Source organism: Pongo pygmaeus, chromosome 11, assembly GCF_028885625.2.
Source record: "Pongo pygmaeus isolate AG05252 chromosome 11, NHGRI_mPonPyg2-v2.0_pri, whole genome shotgun sequence".
Lineage (NCBI taxonomy): Eukaryota > Metazoa > Chordata > Mammalia > Primates > Hominidae > Pongo > Pongo pygmaeus.
The window spans coordinates 130,371,509-130,391,194 of record NC_072384.2 but is presented as its reverse complement, the minus strand read 5'-3'; the positions used below and the strand labels follow the sequence as shown (position 1 = coordinate 130,391,194).

Below are 19,686 nucleotides of genomic sequence, written 5' to 3'. Positions count from 1 at the left end.
AAAAAAAAAAAGTCATCCTATTCGTATCTTTATTAGGATTCCATAAGTACTGATACTGGCATAAATTAGAAATCTAGCAGGACCTTTTAAAATCTCATTTGCAGGTGTTTGTAGTAATGCTTGTAGGATCTTGGCAGATCAGAGCCAATAGGTTTCCAGCTCACCTGTTTGACCTGTCACCTCCATATCTATTTCTCTATCTAAATATAAATGTACCCAGGGAGATTTCATGAAACTGCAGCCCTGAGAATTGCACTGATATTTGGCAAAGATGATTTTTTTCTTCCCCAACTTGAATTTTCTGAACTTGCCATGGCCACAAGATAAATTAGTAATTACTCTTGCATCTGATTTCCTTAATGTGTATGCCAGGGTGCTGTTGATGTTTGTAGCAATACAGCTACCTCTTAACCTTTTCTGAGTTATCTGTTTAAGGAAATAAGTGTTAACAATTGAGTTGATCTTGTTCTTTTGCATTTCAAGAAATGCCACCTGTTTATTAAAGTGTAATATTGGTAGAGCATAGTTTCCTGACAGTTGTACTTTCTTTGTAGCGTACTGTGAACCGAGAGGAGCTGCTGAAACAGGCGGAGTCTGTGATGCAGGACCTCGGCAGCTCACGGGCCATGTTAGAAATCCAGTATGAAAATGAGGTGAGCTTGGAGTCCGGTGATGGTTATTTAGCTTGACTTGTGCTCTTGATTAAATGTTATTTGAGTTTCTTGGTACTATGATATTCTGAAAGACAGTTGGGAGACTTTGCTCTCTTTTCTCTTGAATGATTTGTTCTAAGTTCTCCATTTTTCAAAGGTGCAACTAAATAAAAGGCAGTTTTTTCCCTGGCGTAAGAACACATTTGTGTTGTTAGTCTTTAAGTTGATAAATTGAAAGGATATTTTAAACAGCTGATAACTTTCAAAATGTTTGAATTGCCTTTCTAAAACAATCAGGTTTACTGAGATATAAATAATAACTGCATACTTCAAAAATGTAGTTTTAAGGGTTGACAGATGCAGTTTGTTACCACTTTCACGTCAAGATAAAGAATACTCCGATCACCACAAAAAGTGCCCCCATTTCACTTTGCAGAATCAGTCATTCTATCCCCTGCCGCATCCTCAGCCCTTGATAACCATTGATGTGTTTTCTGTCCCTGTAATTTTGTCTTTTTTACAATATCATAAATGGAATCATGCAGTATGTAGCCATTTGTCATTCTTCTTTCACTTAGCATAATGCTTTTGAGATTCATCCATGTTGCATGTGTCAATTTGTTTCCTATTATGGAGTAGTTCCATTATATGAACTATATATTGAGTATTCCATTATATGGGTGCACCAAAATATGTTCAACAATCACCAGTTGATTCACATTTGGGTTGTTTCCAGTTTTTGACTATTTTGAGTAACATTGCTATGAACATTTGTATTCATTTCCTTGTGGAGACACATGTTTTTACTTCTCTTGGGTAAATGCCTCAGAACTAAATTGCTAAGTCATTTGGTAAGATAGAGATATGTTTTTATTTTATAAGAGATACAAAACTTTTCCAAAGTGTCTGTCACATTTTACATTCCTACCAGTAATGTATATATGCGAGTTCCAATTGCTTCTCATACTCACAACACTTGGTACTGTTTTAGTTATTCTAGTGGATGTATAGTGGCATATTATGGTGGTTTTAATTTTTATTTCCCTCATGATTGATAATGTGACCTTTTCATTGCTTATTGGTCATTCATGTATTTTCTTTGGAGAAGTATTCAAGAATTTTGGCCGTTATTTTCTTACAGTTTGTGGCTTATCTTTTCATTTATTTATAAAATGTCTTTGGAAGAGCAGAAATTTTCAGTTTTGATGAAATCCAGTTTATCTTTTTTTTTTTTCTTGTTTGTGCTTTTTGCATCCTAAGAAATCTTTCTCTAAACCATGGTCTCAGATTTTTCTTATATGTTTTTTTCTAGAATTTTTATAGTTTTGGCTTTTCATCTGTGATTCATTTTAAGTTAATTTATATATATATATATATTAATTACATTTTGAAGTTCTTTAAGACATAAGCTATTCAGATTTTTTTTGCACTATTTGCTGAAAAGACCATTCTTTTTCCTGTTTAATTACCTTGACCCCTTTGTGGGAAACCGGTTGATTGTGATGTCTGGATCTCTTTCTAGATTCTCTGTTCTGTTTTTATTATTCTATACTGTGTTGATCACCATAGCTTTATAGTAAGTCATAATCAGGTAGTATAAGTCCTCCTTTTTTTTTCTTTTCTCTCTCTCTTTTTTTTTGAGACGGAGTTTTGCTCTTGTTGCCCAGGCTGGAGTGCAATGGCACGATCTCGGCTCACCGCAACCTGTGCCTCCTGGGTTCAAGTGATTCTCCTGCCTCAGCCTCCCGAGTAGCTGGGATTACAGGCATGTGCCACCACGCCCAGCTAATTTTGTATTTTTAGTAGAGACAGAGTTTCTGCATGTTGGTCAGGCTGGTCTCGAACTCCCGACCTCAGGTGATCCACCCACCTTGGCCTCCCCAAAGTGCTGGGATTACAAGCATGAGCCACCATGCCTGGCCTTCTTTTTTTGTTGTTGTTGTTTTTTTGTTGTTGTTTTAAAGATGGTTTGGTTATTTTCAACTTTTATTTCATGTGAATTTTAGAATCAGCCTGCCAGTGTCTACAAAAAGTTTGACAGGATTTTGATTCGGATTTCTTTCAATTTAGATCAGTTTGGAAAGAATTGACATGTTTACAGCATTGTGTCTTCTGATCCATGAACGTGGTGTCCACTTATCTGAATCTTTAATTTTTCATTATTTACATCTAGAGGTCTTTCTTGCACATATTTTGTTTCCCTCCAAATATTTTGTGGTTTTTTGATGAAGCTGAAAATGATACTGTTCTTTCATTTTCAGTTGTTTGTTGGTTTCTAGAAATACAGTTCATTTTTGTATCATAACCTTTTCTGTGACCTTCATAAACTTAAAACTTTTTAATAAATCACTTAGGATTATTGTAGACCCATGGCTTGGGAAAACTTTCTGTGAAGGACCAGATAGTAAATATTTCAGGTTTTGTGGGTCACATGGTCTCCATCACAACTACTCACTTCTACCTTTGTAGTGTGAAAGTGGCAATAGACACTGAATGAGCATGGCTGTGTTCCAGTGAACCTTTATAGTCACAGAAATGTAAAGTTCATGTGATTTTCACATGTTGTGAAATACTATTCAAATTATTTTTAATCGCTTAAAATTAATACAAGTTATTCCTAGCTTGCAGAAAGTACAAAAACAGACCCTGGGGCTGGAGCTGTAGTTTGGCCTGCCAGTTGTATAGCTTGCTGCCTTGTGTCATAGACATTTATATCATCTGTGAATAAAATAAAACTTCTCTTCTAGTCTTTGTCTTTTCTTTCTTTTCAGTTACTTTTAAACAAGCCCATATACCAAAAGATTCAAGTAATGATTTTCTGTGTATTTTATGTATATTTAAGTCTCTTGGGATACTTCCCCCCTCTTCTTTCACCTAATTTTTTTTGTTTTAAGACAAAACTTAGAGTTTTGGGGCTTCCCTGAACCTCTTATGGAGGTTCTGCCCCTCAGCTTTCTTATCTGTAAAATGTAGGTAATAATAGTTTAACCTCAAAGTTGTGACTGAGTTCAGGTACATGAACTGGCTCATGGTAAGTATCATAGATTTAGCAGTTTAGTGTGTGATACTAACTGTGCCTATTTAAGTAATTTTAATCATGACTTTGATTTTTCATTCATTTTATTAAGCATTTTCTCCTTCTTGATGACTTTTAAAAAGCTAAGAGTATTCAGTCACCAAAGGTAAAATTGTAAGTTGTTGTGTACTGGAAAGTATACTGCATGCTAGGGTTCCAGGTTATGGCAGAGTCTCTGCACTCAAAAGATTACAGGGTAGTTAGGGAGACACAGGACAAAGGTGCCAAAGAGTGTGGCAAGGTAGTGGTACAGGTACCAACTGAATGACGCATTCAGACAAGGAGTGCTGTCCTCAAGATGTCTTGAGTTAGACGTTAGTGAAAGAGAACAGGAAGATTGAGAGACCATTTTCTAGTAGGAGATGGGGCCTGAGCAAAGGGTCAGGCTTGGTGGTGAGTGGCAGAAGTTAGTACCGCTGTAGAAGTGTTGGGAGAAGGGGGATAGAAAGGAGGAGGCCAGATGGAGTGGAGGCCCTGGACTGCTGGCATAAGAGATACGGATTTTTTGAATCTAGCTTGATCATGGCTGTTGCTCAGAGGACATGATTCTTATATGTTGTTGCATCCAAATGTGTTACTCGTAAGACTGCAGGACTTTTGCTCTAACCATTTGGTATGTTTTTATTCTCTTTAAACGTACATTCTACTTTCTTCAGCATATTTTTCTCTTGCCAGGAAATATCTTTTCCTCTCTCATCCCTCATGGTTCTGTTAAAATTTCATCTTGCATGAAACCTAAACAAGCTCAAAATGGCTTCACACAGATTGTTCTAAGGAGCAGGATTGGATTGCTAATGTGAGGTCAAGATTTTATGCCCTTCCTTCGTGGGTCTTACCTGTTGATCTCGGAAAAGATTCCAGGAGCTGCTTCACTGGGGAAGGGGGAAGTACCTCCACCCCTACCTCCCAAGCACTGGCTTTGTGAGATGCATAGGGCTTCAGGTTATGATTCAGATTCAGCTGTACATGTCAGCTAGCGGCCTTTAGGAAGAATTTCTGACTAGCTCTAGAAGAATCCCAATGAAAATGTCAGGTCACAGTGTGGGCTCCTATTTGAATTGGGATGATTGGTAAGCCAGGGAAGGATTATACCAGTCTTTGGGCTCACAAGCCACCCAAACCCCCAGGATTGGGGTTACAAATGACCCAGTGACCCAGTATCCTTTTGGGAAGGTGAAAGATCAGGAGCAGGGAATGTGGAGCCTGGCCTGCCCACTTACTGGCTGTGTGATTTTGGGCAAGTTAACATGAACTCATCAGTGTCCTCTCAGCCCTTTACATAATTAGTGCACCTGTCTCCTCATGTTGTTAGAATGATAAAATGAGGTGAAATGTGTGAAGCACTCAGAACGTTGTCACATAATAAGTGCCAGTATGTGTTAGTTTTGAGAGAAAAAGATTCCATTTTAAGTCAAGTTGTCAAACTTTGTTTTTCTGTTTCTAGGGTTTTATGCTTTCCTTTCCTTTAAAAAGAAAAATGAAGCTCAACCAAGTACCTACGTTTTAGTGGTGTAGTTGGGTAGAATGATAATCCCTGAAGAGATCAGGTTACTCTGTGGGGATGCTGGCCACCCCCAGGTTGTATCAGCAAAGCAAACATGACCTGGGCCTTCCACCTTCTGCAGAGGCTCACAGAGGAATTGCTTTTAGTGATTTAACATTTTAAGAATCCTTTTAGAAACAACAGCATTGGATGAAGGAAATAGACTAATTTGATCTGTGACTTCTGTTGAACCTGGGATAATGTTATGCCAAAAGGAGAATTAACTAGCACCATCTAGTGGATCCCATGTGTTACTGCAGGTTTTTCTTTGCTTCTCTTGTTCCTCAGTCCTTCAGTGCCTGGGATTCAGTGCAGAACAGAATATACAAAGTACTCCCACCACCACGATGGAGCTTATCTTTTAGTTTGGGGAGGCCAATACATACACACACATTCATGTACACATATGTGTTAGGCCATGTGGAAGAAAAGTAAAAATAAGAGGATGAAGCATTATGGGGACGTGTAGGGTGGTCTGAGGACATTTGAGTGGAGGCAAGTCATTGCGGTCTGGGGGAAGAGTATCTCTAGCACAAGAACAGAGAAGCAGTGTTCCTAGCCTGTTGGAGGATGAGTGTGGCTCGAGCATAGAGAACAAGGGCAGAGTAGTAGGAGTCAAAGAGACTGAGCAGGGTGGGCAGAGGGGTCATGTGGGCTGTGGTAAGAACTGGAGCTGTGCTTGGAATGAGATGGAAAACCTTTGGAAAGTAGCAAAGGAATGCCGCGAACTTGTGTTTTGTAAGGATTATGCTTGCTCCTATGAGAATGGGATATAAGATGTCGGGAATGCTAGTGCAGAGACCATCTAGGAGGCTTTAGCAGTAGACCAGATGACAGAGAATGGCAGCTGGGTAAAGTCAGTAATTAGTTTAGAATGCATTTTGAAGGCAGCGCTTATTGTATTTACTGATGGATTGGATTGTGCGGGTTTAGAGAATGGCCAAGGACGGCTCTAAGGATTTGGTTGGATTATTCATTTTGGGTTTAATGGTGATACCATTTACTGGTGTGGAATTCTAATAGGATTAGGGGTTAATCAGGAAAGCACCACTAGGCCCAAGCAGATCTCTGTTTTGAAGGAGTTAAACGTTTAGTGGACTACCTCTAAACTTTTAAGCTAGTGTGGGTAATTTTTAAGAGTAACTGTAATAATGCTAAAATAGTACCCTTTGTTTACAAGTAATCTATAAATGTTGCCTTCTTGACAGGGTTACAGTTAGATTTAGCATATAACCTATGATATGAACTTGTCACACCTGCATATCTTTGTTTATGGTCTGATCTGGAGGGACCTTGACAGAACATGAAGGAATGAGCAAGCTGTGAACACTGCTTCAGGCATGTCCACATCAGGTGTCTCATGGAGGAGGAGTTTCACTTTAGGCTGCACAGTTGCCTTCAGAGCTTGTTTAATAATAACCAGTGCCCAGACTCTAAGCTGTACCTGCCAGATCAGAATCTTCAGGATGTGGCACCCCTGTATGTGCATGTTGATAAAGCTCTGGGGATTCCAGTGCACCCTGGGAGTTGAGCACTGGTGTCTTGTATGAGGCCGTTAGTCCTTTCTGTGCTGGTGTGGAATCAGACCTTCCATTATTTGTATTTTATTCGACGTAACTCTATTAAATGGCTACTGTGTGTCAGGTACTATCAGAGATACAGGGTGACCAAAACAGTTATCATCCTGTGAAATATGCAAGCATATACTGAAATTGTGGTAAAGTAATGTAGTAAGTATTTAAGTAGCTGAAAAATAAGCCCCAAGAAAAAAGGAACACACCAACTGTTGGGAGCAGATGTTAGGGGGAGCCTTCCCTTTGAGAGGGTGACATTTGAGCTGGTTTGGGGTAACAGTTCACTAAAGAGAAAAAGGGGAAAGACATCCATATGCAGACAATGCCATATTGTTCCTGAAGGGAAGATATGTAGCCACAGTGGCACTTCTGTGAGTACAACCTGAAATTGTTCAACTGACATGTTGGGGCCTTAGCGGGTAGGAAATAATAAAGAGTTGCTAGTTTTTGTTCCAGGTGACCAGGACTGAAAGAATAAATCCAGTCAGGACATTTTGAAAAATAATCTCTAATGCATCCTGGTAAACAGTTGCTGTTAGTGTCCACGTTTCCAAGAGGTTGGCAGTAAACAAGCACAGTTCCTAAAATTTGAAATCGTTCTACTTGTGTTCTTCTGTAGGTTGGTACAGGTCTTGGGCCTACACTGGAGTTTTATGCGCTTGTATCTCAGGAACTACAGAGAGCTGACTTGGGTCTTTGGAGAGGTGAAGAAGTAACTCTTAGCAATCCAAAAGGTAATGCCTATCTGTAAGTTAGTTGGTTTGTGTTACTCAGATCAGGTAATGGACTCTGACAGTTTATTAAACATACTTAATTTCTAATGGACAGCTGTGCTTGCTTTCTTTTAGCCTCTGTTTTCTCATTTATCAAATAGGGAAGGCCTGTTCAGTTCTAGAGGACTTCATTCAGTGATCTGCGCTCCAATTTTGAGAATACTTAATTTCTTAAATGTTCTTAGTTACCAGGTTTTGTTTTGTTTTTGGAAACATCATCTAAAGTTTGGTGAATTGCTTGTTTTTCAGGGAGCCAAGAAGGGACCAAGTATATTCAAAACCTCCAGGGCCTGTTTGCGCTTCCCTTTGGTAGGACAGCAAAGCCAGCTCATATCGCAAAGGTTAAGATGAAGTTTCGCTTCTTAGGAAAATTAATGGCCAAGGCTATCATGGATTTCAGATTGGTAAGTTTAGGATGGTTTGCTTTTTGAAGTTTTGGTGTAGAATGTTCTGTGCAAGTACCTCAGTCCCCTGTAGTTTACTGCTATAGTTTAGAGCAGTGCTTCTCAAACTTTAATACACATACGAATTACTTGGGGATTTTGTTAAAAATGCCAGTTCTGATTCAGTAGGGCAGGGGTAAGACTGTCCTACTGTCCAAGATCCTAAATTTTCCTGTCAGCTCCCAGGGCGTGCCCAATTGCCAGGTCGTGGACCCCTCCTTGGATAGCAAGGGTTCAGATAATCAGGCAAGTTAAGGTGGTATTAATTATTTATTTTTTAAAGTCTGACGTTACCTTTTTAATTCAGTGGGAAAGTTTCTGCATGTAACTAAACTTCATTAAATTTACATTAGAGTGCTGTTGTGAAAATAACCCAAGTGATCAGTATTCATAGAGGTTGGAATGTTTCTGGACATTTCTTCATTTCTTTTTCTGTTGAACTTATCGCCTCAAGCAGTCCTCTCACATTGGCCTCCCACAGCACTGGAATTACAGGCATGAGCCACCGTGCTCTTCTCACGTTTTCGGAGGCACTTTATCAGTATGTTTAAGACATTTTCACCTGTGGCCAGATTGACAAGTTTACAGTTTCACTTTAACTGAAGAGTGGGCAGTTTATCAGTTATTTTAGAAGTTCCATTTAGTTTTCTATTTTAAATATAGTAAGTTTTAGGCACTTTATCAGTATGTTTAAGACATTTTCACCTGTGGCCAGATTGACAAGTTTACAATTTCACTTTAACTGAAGAGTGGGCAGTTTATCAGTTATTTTAGAAGTTCCATTTAGTTTTCTATTTTAAATATAGTAAGTTTTTTCCCTTAACATTTTTTGCTTTGGGATATTCAATAATACAGACTACAGTGGAATTGCATTTAGAGCCCCAAATCAAGAGAATCAATTTTGTGTAGTGGGAGAAATAGTTCCTAACTACAGAATTCTCTTTCTCGGGGATTACTTGACCTATTAATATTTAAATGATCTCCTGAAGTGCCTTAGATGGAGGTAATGCTGGAAGCTCAGTGTGACAGTGAAAATATTATGCATATTCCGTTTCAGGTGGACCTTCCCCTTGGCTTACCGTTTTATAAGTGGATGCTACGGCAAGAAACTTCACTGACATCACACGATTTGTTTGACATCGACCCAGTTGTAGCCAGATCAGTTTATCACCTAGAAGACATTGTCAGACAGAAGAAGAGACTTGAACAAGATAAATCCCAGGTAGGCTTAGAAGAAACAGTCGAGTAGATCAAGTCTTTATTTTAGAAAAATGAGGCTTTTGTTAAATGGTTTGTATTTGACTCAGTTTTTATATTAATGTTTTATTTTAGAAGATTTTAATTCTTTTATTATACTAAAACATGATTTCACAGTGGGTCACATGACCTATACTCACAGCAGGCTATAAACATCTTGATTAGCAAATACAATTCTAAATCAAACCATAAATAAGGACTCCTTTCAATTAAATTTTAGATGGAAGTGTTATGTATCTAGGCAGATATTATATCATCTTTTAGCATTTGAATCAGTAAAACTATTCTCAGAACAGATTTATTTTCAAGAAACGTAGCTTAATTTAGGAACAGTCTTGTTTCTAGAGATCTCAGGAAGATATTTTTTTAAAGGTCACTGTGAGTGCCACCAGCTATTCCTTGGTAATAATTTTGAGGTTTCTCTGTGACATCTATAGATAACCTTGAACTTCATGTCATTACTGTATAATTTTAATGTGTATAATTAACAATAGATAAATTAACTCAGTCTGAGATTAATAATGGTTCTGTATCTGGTATTAGAAGAAAACAAGATTCTATTTTTTTGTGGCACAGAGCCAAAAAGCTTGTTTGGGCTGGTAACATGGACCAATATTAAATCAACTCTCATTTTATAAATTAAGTAAGAATAGCAAGTTAAGATTCCGTAGTGAGGGAGAGTGTCACCTCTCCTGATGAGTTGGAGAGGATCTTACGGTAGAGGGATAGGATTTTAGAGTGTCTTTTTATTAGAAGATTTGTAAGGAGATTCACTTTATCTCCCATATTAATTTGTAATTATTTGGTGCTGTTTGAAAAAGTAAGTCTATTAAGAGAAATTGGTATTCAGAGAGGCTAGGTCCACCTTTTCTGTATAGAATTTGTCATTTTAGAATTTTTAGAACCATTTTGATTTTCCCTTCACAACTTGGTAAGTTTTAAACTATTACAGTGTTGTTTAGGATTATCTCTTAGGTAAATAATGGCAAAACAAAAAAGGAGGAACAAAAAAGCAAGTAAAACAGGAGGCTCTGTTTTAGATACCATATATATGTTAATTTATTTAATCCCAACAACTACCATGTGAGATTGGGGTATTGTTGTTATCTCTATTTTACTGGTGAGCAAACCAGGGCAGACAGATTGAGCAACCTGCCTAAAGTCACACACCTAGAGAACACAGAGTAGGAACTCAAACCCAGGCTGTCTGCATGCTTCCACACCATGCAAGCTCTATCATATATGCTTGTCTCAAATACAGTATGCCGCCACAGTTCTCTTGTCAGTAGTTTTTTTGTTTGTTTTTTTTGAGATTTGTTCTATCCTTTATTATTCCTGATGCTGTCAGTTTAAAAATATAAAATGAATGGCACAGAATCCACACTCCAGAAATTGACTTATTATAATAACCAACTGTGAACAAGAACATGAGAAATGGTGACATTCTGAAAAACCACATCCTGTTTCTTTAATAAAGTATATATACAGATGGGGCAAGTTGTCCTGGCTCAGATTCTACTTGGTAGCTTAAATTCTCTAAAGAAATATGGAAAATGTGCTAGAATTTACAATGTCCTAGAGATGTTTAAAGGGAATTTACATTAGTTTCTCGACTTAATATGTAAAATCTAGAGAAACTAATGTAAATTCCTTTTAAACATCTCTAGGACATTGTAAATTCTAGATTCCTATCTAATAACAACACTTTGTAATGCACATCTTTAGAAATAAGATATTTCCTTGGTAGCTATGAGAGAAGACTTTCCAATAGTGTAATAGTAATCACCTTGATCTGTGAAAGGGAGTATGAGGATAGTTTTGAGAGCTTACCAGTGGGGGGAACATGAAAACGGAGAACTTTCTTTTTCTTTTTTTTTTTTTTTAAATCTTTCTGCTGAAGAGTACTTCAAATGTAAAATAAAATGCCTCCCTTTGGAGGTCTTCAAATGACACCTAAAATGGAGAAAGGCTTAAAAGTGGGTTTTTGCAGAGAAGTAAAAATGGACATAATTCTGTGACCATTTACTTTCAATAATCTGCCACCTCCTTGATATTCTGAATTATTTAGAATCCTAAACAGCATTTAGTTTGCTCTTTAAAAAATGACTAATTAATTAATCAGAATGTTCTAACTATTTCTAGTTTAAATGACTAATTTTCTGTACATGGAGGCATTTCGTACATGGAATTTACGTTTCGTACATGGAATTTCGTACATGTAGGAATTTCGTACATGGAGGCATTTCCAGTTTGGAAAGCCATTTGTCTTCTTTCTTCTAACTTGATGTCTTCATTTTTAGATGGAATTTGCATTTTTGTATGTTGGTTTTTGATCCTTAAGTTTAAAAAAATTTACATAGGCCTTTCATAATCTTAGACATTTTTAAAAATGTGAGTAATAAAGACTTTTTAACGTTTGTCTTATAAAGTATTGCTTGCCTTTTCTTAGGGATTTCTTGGAACTTTTTTTTTTTTTTTAATCACAGTGTTGCTGCATAGATACAAACTTCTTATGCATCAGAGACCTGAAGTAGTTGAGTGAAGCCTCTCCAGGCTTCATTCTGTAGACTTGAGCTTTGCAGGGGTAGAAAGTTAATCACTATCACTAGATAGTACGTTTTTTATATTTACGATTTCCGAACTGTATTATCAGTATTCGCTGTATACTTATACAGTATTGGATTCAAGATTAGCCTAGAATTTATGAAAAGTTTGTCTAGTTCTAGGGTCCACATTCTTAAAATGAACTAATATGCAACCTATTATGCACTTACTGTGAAATTTGATTTGCGTGTGCTTAAATTGAGCAGCAGCATCTCATAATGAAGAAGCACTTCAGCTCTCTTTTCTTATACTTACTTCCTTTGTGATCTCAGTGACTCTTTCATATGTAGATTATGACCAGGAAAAAAATAAAGCTAAGAGTTAAAGGAACCCATCAGCTTTATTAGGATATCTTTTATTTTATTAGGATATCTTTTATTTTTTTTAAACAAAAAACCATGAGTTAATTTTGCTTGACACCATTTCTCCCCCATTTGTGTTTTTTAGACCAAAGAGAGTCTACAGTATGCGTTAGAAACCTTGACTATGAATGGCTGCTCAGTTGAAGATCTAGGACTGGATTTCACTCTGCCAGGGTTTCCCAATATCGAACTGAAGAAAGGAGGGAAGGATATACCAGTCACTATCCACAATTTAGAGGAGTATCTAAGAGTATGTAACTGTGTCTTTGGGGGGTAGGCCAGTTGTGAAGACGGAGGACTTTGCCTGATTGTATGTTGCTTCTGGCTGCGCACGCTATGGCTTGAGACCTTCCACATCCCCAGGACCACTGCATGAAGGCTGCTTTACAAGGCGCTAGCTTCTCTTTGCTCTTGAGTGCACATATCAGATATTTCCTGTCTTATATAACCTTGAATTATTTCTCCTCAGGCTTGAATGCTATCTAATCACACCACATTTTCTTAGTTTAAAAAAAAAAAGTGAAAAGAGACATTATTTGTGTTCTCACTAAATTGCATTTTTGCATTTCCATCAAGGCAGCTAGCTTGACAGAATTTACTTCAGGCACCGTGCAGTGCACACTTTTATGTTTGGTGACACCTTTCAAATTAACTAACTTACGGGCGAGGTGCAGTGGCTCACGCCTGTAATCCTCCCAGCACTTTGCGAGGCAGAGACAGGAGGATTACTTGAGGCCAGGAGTTCAAGACCAGCCTGGACAACAAAGTAGGGGCCTCGTCTCTACAAAAAAATGCAAAAATTAGCTGGGTGTGGTGTCATGAGCCTGTAGTCCCAGCCACTTGGAAGACTGGGGTGGGAGGGCGCTTGAGCCCTGGAGTTCAAAGTTACGGTGAGTCAAGGTTGCACCACTGCACTCCATCCTAGGCGACAGAGTAAGATCCTTTCTCTTAAAAATACATACATATATATATATTAGGCTGGACGCAGTGGCTCATTCCCGTAATCCCAGCACTTTGGGCGGCCGTGGTGGGCAGATCACAAGGTCAGGAGTTCAAGACCAGCCTGGCCAACATAGTGAAACCCCATCTCTACTAAAAATACAAAAATTAGCCAGATGTGGTGGCACACACCTGTAGTCCCAGTTACTGAGGAGGCTGAGGCAGGAGAACCGCTTGAACCAGGGAGGTGGAGGTTCCAGTGAGCCGATATCGTGCTACTGCACTCCAGCTTGGGCAACAGAGTGAGACTTCGTTTCAAAAAAAAAAGCATATATGTATTAATTTGTGATGCTTGACTATATTTGCTAAATTCAGGAAAAGTAATTTTATATTGAACACAAATTGTATTTTAAATTACTACTATGTAGATCCTTATTACCAATGTTTGAAAAATTTGTTTTGGTTTATTCCTGACATTGGGTGGAAAGGGCATTGGATTTAGGTCAGAATGGCCATCTACCCCTTGAACTGACCTTTCCACTAACTTGCTGTGTGACTTTAGATGGAGCCTCTGAAAAACTTCATCACCAGTTTCTTCATCAGCTTTAAAAGAGAGAGAGAGAGAGAGAGAATATAGGTTAAATAATAACTGGCCAGGCATGGTGGCTCACGCTTGTAATCCCAACACTTTGGGAGGCCAAGGCGGGCGGATCATGAGGTCAGGAGTTCAAGACCAGCCTGACAAACATCGTGAAACCCCGTCTCTACTAAAAATACAAAAATTAGCCAGGCGTGGTAGCGCATGCCTGTAATCCCAGCTACTCAGGAGGCTGAGGCAGGAGAATAGCTTGAACCCGGGAGGCGGAGGTTGCAGTGAGTCAGGATCATGCCACTGCACTCCAGCCTAGGCGAAAGAGCGAGACTCTGCCTCAAAAATAATAATAATAACCAAAATCCCCTGTTACTTAACAGTTCTGTGATTCATAAGTAATTCCTTTTAATATTCAGTAGGACTGTCTTCTCGTCCTGTTTCTTCTGCTGACTTTGTGAAAGCTATTCTTCCATCTTACTAGCAAATAATGAGTTAACATTTAGATTAAGGTCATCTCAAAATAATTTATACTAATGCTTATAATTTTCTATCAACAAAATCCTAATGTTTTCATTTTTATCTGAAAATGTTGTTTCTCTACCCATTGGGCTGCCCAAAGTCAGTGATGACTAGATAATGTTGGACCAATAAGAGTTTCTTTTTCTTACCGTTCAATTGCATGTGACTTCATTTCCAGGCTTTGCCTACTTTTAATAGGAAGCACACACTGCAGACAGGTTGGGTTCTAAGAACTTCACAGGATTTAGAACTAAACATTTTACATTAAAAATTAAAAACCCTTAATAGTGGCTAATTGTGATTCTTCAAACATTACCTTTAATTCTCAATAACATTTTATCCTCTTGGGAAATTCTCATTTGATTCCCATCTAGTGAGGTAATAAAACTGTATGCCATGGGTTCTACATGAATAGATTTTTAACACTACATATAAATGCACATGGCATTTTTTTTTTACATTTTGTTATTGGTAGGGGCCCCACATAAGATGTCGACCTGACGTTTTACTCATGTAGTTTTCTAGCAGATTATTTTAAAGACTTAATACCTTGTTTGTTCTTTATAAAGTGATCCAGAAGGGTGTTTCACTGTACTTTGCCACATCTTACATAGTAAAGAGATTTGAAATCTTGTCACAGTTTTTTGAAAACTTTCTTTTTGCAGCTGGTTATATTCTGGGCACTAAATGAAGGCGTTTCTAGGCAGTTTGATTCGTTCAGAGATGGATTTGAATCAGTCTTCCCACTCAGTCATCTTCAGTACTTCTACCCGGAGGAAGTGAGTAGCTTATGTCTAAAAGAAATGGTCATACCTGTAATTTTAATGGAGTGTTTCTGTGCTGCCTAGTCAAAGACCGTATTGTTGCACAAAAACAAAAAAATGGGTGTTAGATAGCAGGGAATGGATGTTTGGGAAAGACAAGGAAATTTCCTGAGCAAGGAAGAATGTTAAATATGTGTCCCCTCTTAGATTGGGGGAGCGGGTTCCACGCGTGACAGTAAGCATAGCATCTTTGTCAGCTGAGACCCTCGATGCCATTCAGTGGAGAATGGGGATTTGTGCTGTGTGTGGCATGTTCTGCATGTTTCTGTACTGCTGTGGAAGCAAAGGAGAGACATGGAGGGGGCTTGACTTTATTCCCTAACTAAACTTCATTTCGATGAGACATTGTTTCACAATCAAAGTTAGTCCTTGAAGTTTTAAGAAAGTATTATAAATTATCTAATTGCCAAATGCAGAGAATACTTCTGAGAATGGAAGAAATGGATTTATGTGCTTGGTTTTCTTTAGCTACCTGTATTAGTCTGTTTTCATGCTGCTGATAAAGACATACCTGAGATTGGGCAATTTACAAAAGAAAGAGGTTTATTAGAGTTCCACATGGCTGGGGAGGCCTCACAATCATGGTGGAAGGTGAAAGGCACATCTCACATGGCAGCAGACAAGACGAGAGCTTGTGCGGGGGAACTCCCCTTTTAAAACCATCAGATCTCATGAGACATATTCACTATTAGGAGAATAGCCTGGGAAAGACCTGCCCCCATGATTCAGTTACCTCCCACCAGGTCATTCCCACAGCAGGTGGGAATTGTGGGAGTTACAGTTCAAGATGAGATTTGGCGTAGAGGCACAGCCAAACCCTATTACCATCTTTATTTCAAGTGCCAAATCTCAAAAGAACTACTCACTGGTAGTGAGATACAGAAAGCCTCTAGAATGTGCCCATTTTCCCTCAGTTTTGAAACCTTTTTATTTATTGTTTGAATACTAGTTTTAGAGTGTATGTTCACTACTGACTGAATCTGTAAATTTTTGATTATCTTAACATCTTAATCTCAGTTATGTTTGTGTCTACTTCGATTTACTACTTTTTTAAAGCATGTAGTGTGCCTGATACTTGTAGGCACTGCTTGTCACCTGGAATAGAATCATGGTCCTCACCACTTGCTGTATAACCTTATCCAAGTTACTGTATCTGATAGGACTGTTTCATCTGTAAAATTGGAATAACCCCTATCACAGAGTAATGGAAATTAAATAGGCTGGGCACAGTGACTTATCCTATAATCCCAGCACTTTGGGAGATGGAGGTGGGAAGATCACTTGAGCTCAGAAATTTGAGATTAGGCTGGGCAACATAGTGAGACCTTGTCTAAAATAATTAAAAAAAAAATAATTAGCTGGGCGTGGTGGTATGCACCTGTAGTCTCAGCTACTTGGAAGGCTGAGGTTGGAGGATCACTTGAGCCCAGGAGATCATGACGGTAGTGAGCTGTGATTAGGCCACTACACTCCAGCCTGGGCAACAGAGCAAAGCTTTGTCTTTAAATATATAGGACCAGACAGTGAGCATTATATAATAGATATTAAATTTCACTGGCCTCAAATTGGATTTTCTCAAAGTATGCAGTCTTCTACAAATCAGCAGTTAACCAGAGAAAGGCATGGTTTTAATTTGAAACTGATGATAGATTTTCTAAGGACATGAAAGCATTTATTGCTTTCTAGTATTCATTCTATAATATCTAGGTTGGTCCCCATACAACCAACCATGTAGCGTAGACATGCCTCTCTACAAAGTGTAAAGACCTACCCATTTACTGTGTCCTAGTTCAGCTTGCTTCTCCCACTTCTTTCTCCAGCTCAATGTTCTCTCCCTTGGCATCTGTTACTGTATACCTTCGTGTTTCTGAAAGCCAGGATTTATAAAATCTCCCTGATTAGAAGCAGATTATCCATTTAAGGCACCTAAAGTAATGAGAAGAAAGGAAAACTGAAATCAAGGGTCATCAGGTGTTTTTGGTTTGAGAGGAAGGGTTTCTCAGGAACCAAGTCCCTACAGATGGGCAGGGTACTTAATAGTGTATAGCTAAAAAGGAGATGTAATCTCTAAATTTTTTTTTTTTTTTTTGGAAAGAGGTCCCAAGCAGAAGGTTTTAGTACTGAGACTGATACTCTTGTATGGTACACGTAGACCTTTATTTTCACTCAGGTAAGCAAATGTTTCTTTAGTAATTCTTTTTACCCTTATTTAAACTCACAGCTGGATCAGCTCCTTTGTGGCAGTAAAGCAGACACTTGGGATGCAAAGACACTGATGGAATGCTGTAGGCCTGATCACGGTTATACTCATGACAGGTAAGTACTGGGGTCTGCCAGTTTTTCTGTTGATTCTGAAGAATGTGGAGAGGGGTGTGTGTGTATGCACACATGCGCACATGTGTAAACAACAAAAGTTGGAGTGGTTCATTTTAAAATGTGTCTACCTGTTAATGGATGCTTACTTCTGTTTTGGCCTTATTTCTCTCAAGATGGGAAATTAAGACCCAAGGGTTTCTTTCTCAAGTATTTCTGTGAAAATACTAGGGGTTGGGGAAGACAGATTTAATCTTGTTCCCCATTATTACATATAGTAAAGCAGAAATATCTGTACAGTACCAGATCAAGTCTTACTTACTACAACTGTAATCATTCCATTTGAATTCTAGTCATAACAGAAACAAATTTGATTTAAGTATATTGTAATGGAGATATATGTGTAATTTAAAAGTGCTAATCTAATTTTTACGTCATGTGATGTGATGCAGTGTGATTAAAACTCTATTTTAACCTGATGAAATAATTTTGGTATATTTATTTCTGTTATAGTCGGGCTGTGAAGTTTTTGTTTGAGATTCTCAGTAGTTTTGATAATGAGCAGCAGAGGTTATTTCTCCAGTTTGTGACTGGTAGCCCAAGATTGCCTGTTGGAGGTGGGTACAATGTTGATGTTTAGCATTTATTCTACCTATGGGTGGGTTTGTGAGTGTGAAACTTCAGTACCATCAGCAGGAGATTCTTTATCTCACCTGCAGTGCCTCTTAGTTATTCCAGTATCATTATAGTACATTGAGACCACTAGCAGGGAAATCCATGGGGATTGTCTTACATATTGTAGTAGGATTACTAATGCACATGTAATGCTGGTTAGATAAAATTCCAGGCCATTTGTACATTCTAAACTCTTAGTTGACTTAGATGAGAATGCATTCTAAAATCTGGTTTTTCAGATTGAATCCTAATATAAGTTAAATTGGTATTCTGTTGTTTTTGTTTTGTTTTTTGAGACAGGATCTCACTCTTGTCGCCCAGGCTGAAGTGCAGTGGCGTGATCTTGGCTCACTGCAACCTCTGCCTCCCGGGCTCAAGCGAGATCCTCCTGCTTCAGCCTCCTGTGTAGCCGGGACTACAGGCACAACACAGCACCGTGTCTGGCTAATTTTTGTATTTTTGTAGAGATAGGGTTTCTCCATGTTGCCCAGGCTGGTCTGAAACTCTCAAGCGATTGGCTCACCTCGGCCTCCCAAAGTGCTGGGATTACGGGCGTGAACCACTGTGGGTATCCATTTTAAAAATCAGAAGACGTAAAGAACTGTTGCCTCCATGTTATACAGCGAGTTTTTAAATGATAAATAAAGCAGGTTCCTTGCACTTAATGTATATTGAATGTGCAATTGGCAAGCAAGAAAGAATATCTTGTGTGTAATATTGTACGGCAAAGCAGTGGAATGTTTTCTGATAGTTGATGTTTTTTAAAAACTTAAGTTCCTTGTCTTTCTCTTAATCAGGATTCCGGAGTTTGAATCCACCTTTGACAATTGTCCGAAAGACGTTTGAATCAACAGAAAACCCAGATGACTTCTTGCCCTCTGTAATGACTTGTGTGAACTATCTTAAGTTGCCGGACTATTCAAGCATTGAGATAATGCGTGAAAAACTGTTGATAGCAGCAAGAGAAGGGCAGCAGTCGTTCCATCTTTCCTGATCACAACAAGAAATGCAGTGTCTGCCTGTTACAGCAAAAGAAACAAATCATGATTTCTTTTCTAATGTATCACCTGAGTCAAGGAAACATGTTACGCCTTCTTGTTGTAGGAAAAACGGCTTGCAGATTATAAAGAGACATTTGGTTGATATTCATTAATGGCCCCATGGACTTAAAGTGATCAGGCCCTAAAACGTTGTTGTGATGAGGTTTCTTTAGCAAGTTCTTGTTTAAATTATCATTTATTTGATGAGTGAAGTTTTTAACATGCTTTGCTGTGTGAAATTTAAAAAAGGGATGTTTTTCCAGGCTGGAACAATAAATGTCGCTGTGCAGTTTAATTCTGGGCTGTGTGTATCCATCTAGCTAAGTCTGCAGTTTTGTTTCCTCCAAAGACAACTCTTGTACATAAGTACAGAAATTTAAGCTCACATGTATTTGACAAATATAGTTTAGTAGACTAGCTCTATGTGCTTTTCACTTTCCTCTGATTTTCTCTCCCTGATTCACTATCTGTGCAGCTCACAGTTTTTTTTTGTATACAA

The 19,686-nt window shown here is 38.3% G+C and overlaps 1 protein-coding gene across 50 annotated transcripts in view; it reads left to right on the top strand.

Moving 5' to 3' along the window:
• The window catches only part of TRIP12 (thyroid hormone receptor interactor 12), a 156,494-nt gene extending 137,012 nt beyond the window's left edge, over positions 1-19,482 (top strand). For all 50 annotated transcript variants that reach the window (XM_063648037.1, XM_063648036.1, XM_063648059.1 and 47 more), the window contains 9 exons: positions 555-653; positions 7,466-7,580; positions 7,869-8,023; positions 9,120-9,284; positions 12,371-12,535; positions 15,001-15,114; positions 17,381-17,475; positions 17,986-18,089; positions 18,945-19,482. In XM_063648037.1, the coding sequence (XP_063504107.1) occupies positions 555-653; positions 7,466-7,580; positions 7,869-8,023; positions 9,120-9,284; positions 12,371-12,535; positions 15,001-15,114; positions 17,381-17,475; positions 17,986-18,089; positions 18,945-19,141 (1,209 nt within the window). In that variant the 3' untranslated portion in view covers positions 19,142-19,482. The remainder of the gene's footprint in view (positions 1-554; positions 654-7,465; positions 7,581-7,868; positions 8,024-9,119; positions 9,285-12,370; positions 12,536-15,000; positions 15,115-17,380; positions 17,476-17,985; positions 18,090-18,944) is intronic.
• Positions 19,483-19,686: the final 204 nt, after the last annotated feature.